Genomic DNA, 10700 nt, shown 5'->3' with positions numbered 1-10700 from the left:
TAGCTCAGGTCTTCATTTTGAATAAAGATTTCACATTTATAAGACTTCAGAAGTCTTCACCACAAATAGACTAGCTAGATAACTTAATTTGAAAATAAAAATGCTCCGAATTCACACTTAGATACACCTGTCATCAACCACAAGCATGATAAGGAACGAGTCGAGTTGATCAAAATCTTTGTAGATGACCTGACACTGTTACTATACAGAAATTAAACTCTTACGTACATCAGTTTTATTGAGGTGTATCAAACAATGAACAGTAAATTAGGTTTTAAAATTATCTTAAGTAATTTTTATTGAGCTTATCGTGAACAGGGGTTCTGGCCCTCAAATATGTCACTAACAAAATGACTTTAGCTTGCCAATCCTGTAGAAGCACAAGGTACAACCAGGCCCTACAAATACCACAATTTAAAAGTATTATTGCTTGACTAAAGACTTGTAAAAAATTTCACCTAACATTCACGATTCAAGGTGGTCATAGGTATTTACCCTTAAAATGACATTGACAGGACTCAATAAGGACAATGTCATTTATAGACTTATGCGCGGTATTTTCTCAGAATCGACAGGACTCAATAATTTCCAAGTCTCCTATATTACTTTTCTTTTAAGAAATTAGTGACCAGCTTTCTTAATTGGAGAACATTGACATGACCTAGAGTAGCTGAAGTCTTTGGATTCTTCCAGCTATAATCTGAACATAATAGCAATGCAATTTTGTGATAAATCAGAGGAAAACAAAGAGAAGAAAAGCTAAAATCTATGGCTGTTTTGCTATGGCTATTAATCCTATCTGCATTTTATGCAGTAGCACTAGCACAACAACGAAACTTCAATATAACTCCTGGTTCTTCTCTAACACCTACTGCCAATTCATCATGGTTTTCACCCTCAAGACGCTTTGCCTTTGGGTTTTATGAACAAACCAATGGCTATGCTGTTGGAATCTCCATCATCGGCATGTCTAAGAAGACAGCGGTGTGGACAGCAAACAGAAACAGTCCTGCTGTCCCAAGCAGCGGTGTCTTGCTCTTAACTACTGATGGAAGGCTCATTGTACAAGTAGGACAAGGCCAAGAAATCACTGTCATAAATCCCTCTCAATCCATTGCTTCAGCTTCCATGCTGGACACTGGTAATTTTGTGCTCTATAATTCTGATCACAATGTCATATGGCAAAGTTTTGACAACCCGACAAACACTATTTTACCTGGTCAGCATCTCTCTGCTGGACAAGAGCTGTTCTCCAGTGCCTCGGAAGAAGATGACTCGTTTGGGATTTTCCGTCTCAAAATGCAAAGGGATGGGTACCTCGTTCAGTACCCTGTCCAGACACCAGACACTGCCCCATATGCTTACTTCGAAAGACACATCAATGGAGTAGGGAATAATGTTACACTGAATCTTGGCGATGATAGCTTCCTCTACTTAAACAATTCCGATGGCGGTCTCAAAAGTCTAACCAAGGGAGGCCATCCTAGAGAAAGGACCATCTATTTGATGAAAATTGATGTTGACGGTATTCTTCGAGTTTATTCACATTCTCTGAGCCAACAGAACAGCTCTGCAATATGGTCATCAACATATGATAGATGTGATCCAAAAGGCCTTTGTGGGCTTAACGGTTATTGTATCAATATAGATGATCAAGTTAACTGTTTGTGTCTTCCAGGATTTCATTTTGTAAATCCAGGCAATTGGAGCGCAGGCTGTGAAAGAAATTTCACTGCAGAAACCTGTCGGTTAAAGGAGAAGACTTCTAAATACTATGACATGATAACAGTTAAGAACACAAGATGGTTAGATATCTCTTATGCTACTTTGGTCACAACAACAAAAGAAGATTGTGTACAAGCCTGTTTACAGGATTGTAGTTGTGAGGCGGCTCTATTCAAAGATACAGAGTGTAGAAAGCAGGGGCTGCCACTGAGATATGGAAGAAGAGACATGACTGATTCTAATCTAGCATTGATCAAGGTGCGCATTAATGTGTTTGCAGACGAAGGGTTGTTTAACCAGATTGAAGAAACAAAAGGAGAAAAGCTAAGGATGGACATCCTAATTGCCGGCATTACATTGGCTGCTTTTGCTTTCTTGGTGTTGGGCATCTCCGGATTCCTCATTCACAGGAACCATGTCTGGACTTACAGGAAAATTCAGGAGAGTAGAAGTGTTCAATTATGTGACGATGTTGCTCCACGAGCATTTTCATATGCAGAACTAGAGAAGGCAACCAGTGGTTTCACAGAAGAGTTAGGAAGAGGAGCATTTGGGACGGTATTTAAAGGGATTTTGGCAGAAGACCAGAAAGTGGTAGCTGTTAAGAGACTAGACAAAGAATTGGTAGAAGGGGAAAAAGAGTTCCAAACTGAAATAAAAATCATTGGAAGAACACATCATCGAAATCTAGTCCGCCTCCTTGGTTACTGCCTAGATGGATCAAGAAGGCTTCTGGTGTATGAGTACATGAGCAATGGGTCACTGTCAGACATACTTTTTACACCAGAAAAACAGCCCACGTGGGAGGAAAGGTGTGGCATCGCTCGAGATATTTCAAGGGGCCTCCTATATTTGCATGATGAGTGTCACACACAAATCATCCATTGTGATATAAAGCCTCAGAACATACTCATGGATGATCATTTTTGTGCCAAAATATCTGACTTTGGAATGGCCAAGCTCTTAAAGAAAGATCAAACAAGAACCTACACAGGGGTAAGAGGGACCAGGGGCTATGTCGCACCAGAATGGCACCGAAAACTGCCAGTGACAGTGAAAGCAGATGTTTACAGTTTCGGTATCGTTCTATTGGAATTGATCTGTCGGCGGAAGTGTGTCGATTGGAGCCTTGCTGAAGATGAATCGATTCTTGAGTACTGGGTTTACAGCTGCTTTGAGGCAGGAGAGCTAGGAAAACTGGTCGGGGACGAGGAGGTTGAGAGAAGACAATTCGAGAGAATGGTGAAAATAAGCATCTGGTGCATTCAAGACGAACCATCACTTCGCCCTTCAATGAAGAAAGTTCTACTGATGCTAGAAGGGACAGTAGACATTCCAGTGCCTCCTAGCCCTACTTCTTTTCTAAGTACCATATAGTTCTAAATTTTCCTTTCTCACTTTTTAGTTTTTGAACTTCACCATAAAGTGAAGAGCACTTCATCATTTGTACTTCAGCTAAATACAGAATAATTCTATTAAGTTTTCTTAATTAAAAATAATTATATCTAGTTTTTACATCATTCTGCACCACTTGTAATCACCGATTAATAGAACTACAAGGCTTTATCTTTTGCTGTAATAAATCTCCCTGGCTTTTGTTTCCACTTTAAGAGAGTTTATTAAATAATGTTTCAAATGGGACATTTTTCTCTAAATTTAATTATAGTACACTGAAACTATATTTTGTGCCAAGGGACTGATCTTTCCACTTAACCCCAAACTTCTCTTTAACAAAATCACGATTGCTGCTCCCCTTGCTGGAAGAAATAGAGGACCCACGAAAGGGTCATACAACCTCATATTCTAACTCTTATGCTAGTAAAAAACTAAATATATGATTTTTGAAATCTTGGGGTTGTATCTTCGAAGTGAATTGATGAATAATCAATATTGGGAGTGGGATAAATCTGTAAGAAAATCATGAAAAAATGCTAAACACAAAGAAAGAAAAGCTCAATGAAAACACAAAGAAGATGGAGGAGAAAGAAGAAAAAGAACAGAATAAAGTTGTTAAGGGATTTAAACACTCAATTCCAAGTGAAGAACACCTCTTGTGCCACATCTGCACCAAGTGTTCAATAGACATATTATAAGAGTACTTTAAGTGTCCAATAGGTAATAGTATCAGTTCAGGTGTCTAAATGAAAAAACGCGACAACTTTAAGGGGTTGTCCATGTATTTGGCCTATACTTTTTGTCTACAGTCTGCATCCTTCCAATTATTTCGACAAGCCTTTATTTCTCCGGAGAAAATAGAAGGCATTATTTTCTGAACATATTTGGCATTCATTTCCTTGCCTAGGAAGTATCTTTAAATGAGTGATCTCATATTATTGTGAAAGCAGAAGGGCTTAAGGTAAGACAAAAAGCTTTCTTCATTCATATTTAAATTTTAAGCGCTTTCTCTTTTCCATGCTTTCACTTCCAGTACACTCACCTCAAATTCACCTTGGCACCTACAGGGGAGCAAGTTCATGATCTCCAATGCTCAAGTCCAAATGCATGTCAGCTTGCAATGCAATACAATAAATATCTGTTACTTAGATGTAACATAATATATGAGATCGCACCTCTCAAATTCATATTGCTCCATAGATTCGTGAAGTCCAGCTATCAGAAAGCATTGACCAAACAAAATCGAGACTATCTTACATGATCATGCCAAGAGATGAGCCAGATCAGAAGATGAAACCTAGATCTATTTCCACCCTCGCACCTCTCCCCAGTTAAAAATAACAAGTAATCTTTCACCTGCAATCCGAATGAACCTACTAGTCAGTTATCCATCATTCATCGTAGCTAGTATAGCAGTACACACGAAAAACCAAATATTTCCGATGGAAAGGAAGTTTCTCATTTTGTCACCATATAAACCGGCAAAAATTTAGCAGCCAAGGGTATGACCTAGCAGTCAGTAAAACTGATATAGACCATAAAGGACCAGTGTTCAAATTCCAATAGAAGCAAAAAAGAGTTAGGCACTTTTGTTCATCTCTGCAAGTCTTGATGGACTACTCAGTATTCATGCTAGTGGAAAATAGCATGTACTTGGGGTTGGGGGATTAGTTAAGGTATAGACACCACCATTATTAAAAGAACGGGCAAAACTTGGCACTCAATTAATATTGTCCTACCCTGACAATTTCAATTATTGCCGGGAAAAGGCGCATGAAACAATAACAACAACAGCCACGGTTAAGCATAACAAATAGAATTTAGCTACAGTTTAAATTATACTAGAGAATAAAATGCAGATGCATACTTGAATAACAAACAGCAGCTTAGGTATAATATAAAGTATATGTTCACATAATCTCCTCCTACCATTACCATATGCGCAATGAAATTCAAGAACTTGTTTGATACTTACAGTGGCTAATACGAATCTCCCCTGTGCTTTGTCAAAAGCAATTTGAATGCTTTGATCTGTAGCGTCTCATCTCTGATATCACTTGTCAAAAGCATGAATATTTGTAGCGTCATTAGTTCTTCAAAAACATTGGTTACGTTTAGATTAAGATTGGAGAAATGGAGAAGATGAGGTGACCGGCGATGGTGGCTTGTTTAGAGCCAAAATGTTTATCATTCCACTTTTCTCCGTAGTTGCTTTTCTTGCGAGAAATCCTGACTGAGTTTCTCTAGAACTCCCCTCTGCATCTGCCAGATATCTTGCTTAACTCTAAACCGAGAATTACCTCGGGTTTTTCTTGTTAAAATTTTATTATAGATAGATAAGGGAAGGGAAAGAAGAAATGGAAAGGGGAATTATAGGGTGGAGAATGGAACTCTAACCAATAAGATAAAAGTTTAAGTGTCACACATTGAACAACTAAAATTCTTCTCTTTTTGTTGAAAATATATTTTGGTGATAGTCTATTGCTTTCCTTCTAATTTTCGACCGAACATCTCAACAAGATTTCTTTTTAACTACGGTACATTAAGTGCAGAAATTTTCACTATTATATATAGGAATCGGCAAAATTTTACCAAACCACCACTACAACAATGTTTTTTCGCCAAAAGACTTGCTACTTGCCAGTGGATTATAAAAAATATCGGCTTGGTCACATTTTTTTTTCCTGGGGCATCTAGGTTCGTCGTGGGATTTTTAGTGAAGTTCCCCAGAGCTTAGTATAACTGAGTAAGGAGAGCAAGACATATAAAGCCAAGTAGCGCCTAATCTTTATTAGCAGCGAAAACAACAGAACAGAATCTGATATGTCTTTTAACAGAAAAGAGAGGAAAACTAAAGTTCTGGAACAAAACAAAGCAGCAACATTGACACAGCCATCATAAAAGCAGCATTAGCGCACATGAATTCAGAAGTCTCCACCACGGAGCCTGAGCACGAGATGAAGAGTAGACTCTTTCTGGATATTGTAGTCTGCAAGCGTGCGGCCATCCTCAAGCTGCTTACCAGCAAAGATAAGCCTCTGCTGATCTGGTGGAATGCCTTCCTTATCCTGTATCTTTGCCTTCACATTGTCAATGGTATCTGAGCTCTCCACCTCCAAGGTGATTGTCTTCCCAGTCAATGTCTTCACAAAGATCTGCATCCCTCCCCTCAAACGCAAGACCAAATGGAGAGTCGACTCCTTCTGGATGTTATAGTCCGCAAGAGTCCTGCCGTCCTCCAACTGTTTACCAGCAAAGATCAAACGCTGCTGGTCTGGCGGGATACCCTCCTTGTCTTGGATCTTTGCTTTGACATTGTCAATGGTATCAGAACTCTCAACCTCCAAAGTTATTGTCTTCCCAGTCAAAGTCTTGACAAAAATCTGCATGCCACCTCTAAGACGAAGAACAAGGTGCAGGGTTGACTCTTTCTGAATGTTGTAATCTGCCAATGTCCTCCCGTCCTCAAGTTGCTTCCCGGCAAAGATCAGTCTCTGCTGGTCTGGAGGAATACCTTCCTTGTCTTGGATCTTTGCTTTAACATTGTCGATGGTATCTGAACTTTCAACTTCAAGGGTGATTGTCTTGCCGGTAAGCGTCTTGACAAAGATCTGCATGCCACCACGAAGGCGGAGGACAAGGTGAAGGGTGGACTCCTTCTGGATGTTGTAGTCAGCAAGAGTTCTACCATCTTCAAGTTGCTTGCCAGCAAAAATCAACCTTTGTTGATCAGGAGGAATACCCTCCTTATCCTGGATCTTTGCCTTGACATTGTCAATGGTGTCTGAGCTCTCGACCTCAAGAGTAATAGTCTTTCCGGTCAGAGTTTTAACAAAGATTTGCATACCACCACGGAGACGCAGGACAAGGTGGAGGGTAGACTCCTTTTGGATGTTGTAGTCAGCAAGAGTTCGGCCATCTTCAAGCTGTTTTCCGGCAAAGATCAGTCTCTGCTGATCAGGAGGAATACCTTCCTTGTCTTGAATCTTAGCTTTGACATTGTCAATGGTGTCAGAACTCTCGACCTCAAGAGTAATAGTCTTTCCGGTAAGTGTCTTAACAAAGATCTGCATCTGAAATATATTGAAAAACACAACTTAATTTCAAATCAAGATCAAGCTAAAAAGAGGATGACAAAACTAGCAGGCACCCAAAGTCCCCAAAAAAGTTCTACAAGGGCAAAAGTTGGGAGCTTATTGGTGATCAAGATCGTAGAAGCAAACCAGCCATATATAAACTCTCATAACATTGAGATGACTCCTAGATATTCTTAGTTTAGGAATAAACGTCATCTAATGAAACAAATTGAAGGAGAAACAGAATGACCTACCCAACTGCAGGTAGGAGAGTGTAACAAAACGAATCCTAATTGATTAGGAACCGTAATAAAGGGAAAGCAGCATTCCAAAGACAGCTAAATGGCGCTACCAAATAGCTAGTGGAAGACGAGAGATAAATCGAAGGAGGAAAATTCAATCACCCTCAATTTCTACAGCCATAAGTAACATAAACTTAAAAAAAGTTAAATCATCAAAGTTTTGGATTCTTATAAACAAAGTTCATTCCATCGAATGATCAATCATTCAAACAATTCAACAAAACACTAAAAGCACAAAACCATAGCTATCAAATAGGGAATAGTTCAAAATCTACATAAGTAGAACAGAATTATTATATATTGCCCATGCGAGGATAAATAAATCCAAAATCCCAGAGATTAGTAAGGCTTCTTATGCAAACAAAAATCTATCTTTAAACTTGTAAAAGATTTTAGGATCTAATTAAGTTTGATTGAAGAAATCCTAGCTAGGTCACAATTAACAATTCCTATAAAAAAACTAACAAATATCCATCAAAACAAGGAAAACCAATGCTATAACATCAAAATAGTTTCAAATACATACTATTGAACAGAAAAGGCATGTCTCGTCAATTAAAGATTGTTCTAAATTTTATTAATCGGGGGCAGATCTGCCGATCAACGTCAAAAAAGGGACAATTTTGTTCAGATATTGACAGAATACACTAATTCGCGTAAATTTAAACGTCTTCAACAGACGATTGAATTAATAGAAAGACAGATTATTTACCTTGAGAGAAGCTACAGATAGAGAGAATGAGAGGGTTAGTTTTCTTAGAGGATTAAAGCAAAGTATGATGAATTGAGATTAGGTCGAAAAGGGGATCTGTATTTATAAGAAGCGTTTGCCGTCATAAAGCACTTGTGGCTAAGCGCTTACGCTATTTCTTCGGAATATCCTAGAAGACACGGTTAAGCAATTAATTAGGCTTCTCCTCTTTTTCTCCTTTTTCCTTTTTTATTTTTTACAAAAACAAACTTTGATGTGAACATAGTTTATTATTTGGGCAAATTCGAAATACAAATCCAAATTCGAATTTTTCAAATTTTTGATTTGGATTTTCAAATTATGGACTAGATTTCGGATTTAATTTTTTAAAAATTTTGAATTTTTTAAAAATTTTGAATTTCAGATTGGATGTTGAATTTGCTAATTCAGATTTTTTTTATATCCGAAAATTCAAATTTTTATTCTTTATATTCAGCGCTTCCCATTAGACAATAGTCCAATTATACATATGCTAATAGTAATAAGTTCAATATCTTACCAATTAAACTTTATATCATATATTCAATATTAGTTACTATTGCTCATTATTATCGGCGTTATCAATGTCTTTGTTATATTTCATAATGATTTTATTACTTGAATACTTTATTTGGATAATTGCAGTGAGAATAATGAACTTATTAGGCAATTTAATATTAATACTTCATTTGGATGTTTATTGTTGTAAGAAGAAGAAACAACTCAACTTATATGTTCAAAATCGAAAATTCAAAATATCCAAACTGATTAATCCGAAACCGCATTTAAAAAATCCAATCCTATCCGAGCTTATTTGGATTGTCACACATCCTTTTTTCCGAGGGGATAAGGAGTTTTTCCAATTAAAGTCACTAAATCGAAATGAGATTATTTATTGATTCAGAGTCGCCACTTGGGATAGTTATTATGGTGTCCCAAGTCACCGGTTTATTTTAAATCCTAAATCGAGGAAATTTACTCTTATTTATGGTCCGCGACCACAGAAAATCGGGTAAGAAATTCTGTTAACCGGGGAGAAGGTGTGAGGCACTCCAGAGTTCCGTGGTTCTAGCACGGTCGCTAACTATTAATAATTATATTACATGTGTGTAAGACCTATTGTGCATTTTTTAACTTTCTAACCACGTTTAATTAATATTAAACCCTTTTAAATTTTATGTAATTTATTTGAACAAGTCGCGATATCGCACACTCGTTTTTGGTACATATTGCAAACCACGCCACCCGCAATTTACAACATATTTATTTTATTATTATTTTGAAGTTATGGCCGAGTCACGTGAAACGCACACTTGAATTAGGATTTACTTATCGTGACACGGGAACCGTACCCATAGCTACGATGATTTATTTAAACGCGCGTAAAGCAAACTATGATAGTTCATAATTATTCTTTTAAGATTGAGATTAACCCGGCGGCCAAGAATTTGTAGGACTAAAACTACAAAATTAACGAGAGGAAAAAAAAAAAAAGGCCGAAGACACTTGAATAAATGCAGTAAATGATACACGTCATTGGTTTAAATAAGGGTGTTTTAGGAATTTTGGGGAGGACTAACCAATCCAAGTTGAATCTCTAAACTCTTGAAGGCAACTGATCTCCTAATACAAATTCAAAGTCATACTGATTAATTCCACTGGCATTATAACAGAAGTAGAAAATATCATAATCGTAATTCACATTGAAATATACCAATACATGTTGATATCCAATTTTTCTCTATATATTTTTTATATGCATAAATACTTTCAAAATGGTACATATAAGCATGCACAAGGTTTTTATAATTTTCTCCATAATTTTAAGGATTTAAATTGATTTATCTCCTTCCCTTTTATTCATAAAATCCTCAATAATTATCCCTCAAATTATTGTTATGATGATTTAGTCATTTAATTCCTATATTATGCCAAAATATGGTTGAAATATTTTTTGTGCATTTTTATAGTTGCATTTTGTATTTTTAAAGTTAAATTTCATATAACTGATATTAGCCTTATTAATGTATAATTATATTTATATGCATAAAATTGATCTCCTATATTTTTAAAATGTTAAATATCTATTTTAAATCATTTTCGTATACAAAATTATTTTTCAGAAATTATTTATTATTTATTATAAATTATATGGGAAAAATTGGCTATTTAAAATATAGCCAGATCTGTCTTTCAAATTTAGCCCAATTTAAACCCAACCCCAACCCAATTTCAGATTAAAAACACCCGACCCAAGCCCTAAACCCGCCTATCCGACCCAANTAATTGAGGAGGAGGAGGAAGAAGGCCTCACTATTCAGACTATAGAGAAGGGAGCCGTTCTCAGGAACTGGACCGCCACACCATCCCGAGCCCGCCGAGTCCCTGGGTAGCTTGGCATAATTTACTTCTATAAGCTGTTCTAGGCATTTAGGATTTCCCGTAATTTTGTTTTAAGCTTTACTTGTTTCA

The 10700-nt window shown here is 36.9% G+C and overlaps 2 protein-coding genes across 2 annotated transcripts; one reads left to right on the top strand and one right to left on the bottom strand.

Annotated features, from left to right (window-relative positions):
• The first annotated feature begins 578 nt into the window (after positions 1-578).
• Positions 579-3224, top strand: LOC109210541 (G-type lectin S-receptor-like serine/threonine-protein kinase LECRK3). The gene has a single exon (XM_019373969.1). The coding sequence runs from the start codon at positions 769-771 to the stop codon at positions 3100-3102; it is 2334 nt and encodes a 777-aa protein (XP_019229514.1). The 5' UTR covers positions 579-768; the 3' UTR covers positions 3103-3224.
• A 2659-nt stretch (positions 3225-5883) lies between these two features.
• LOC109210540 (polyubiquitin 4) lies at positions 5884-8355 on the bottom strand. The gene is made up of 2 exons (XM_019373968.1): positions 8211-8355; positions 5884-7193 (listed from the first exon to the last, which is right to left on the bottom strand). Exon 2 carries the CDS (start codon positions 7191-7193, stop codon positions 6045-6047), a length of 1149 nt encoding a protein of 382 aa, XP_019229513.1. The 5' UTR covers positions 8211-8355; the 3' UTR covers positions 5884-6044.
• Between the last annotated feature and the right edge of the window lie 2345 nt (positions 8356-10700).

The sequence above is a fragment of the Nicotiana attenuata genome, unplaced genomic scaffold, assembly GCF_001879085.1.
Source record: "Nicotiana attenuata strain UT unplaced genomic scaffold, NIATTr2, whole genome shotgun sequence".
NCBI lineage: Eukaryota > Viridiplantae > Streptophyta > Magnoliopsida > Solanales > Solanaceae > Nicotiana > Nicotiana attenuata.
This window is presented reverse-complemented; position numbering and strand designations above follow the sequence as displayed.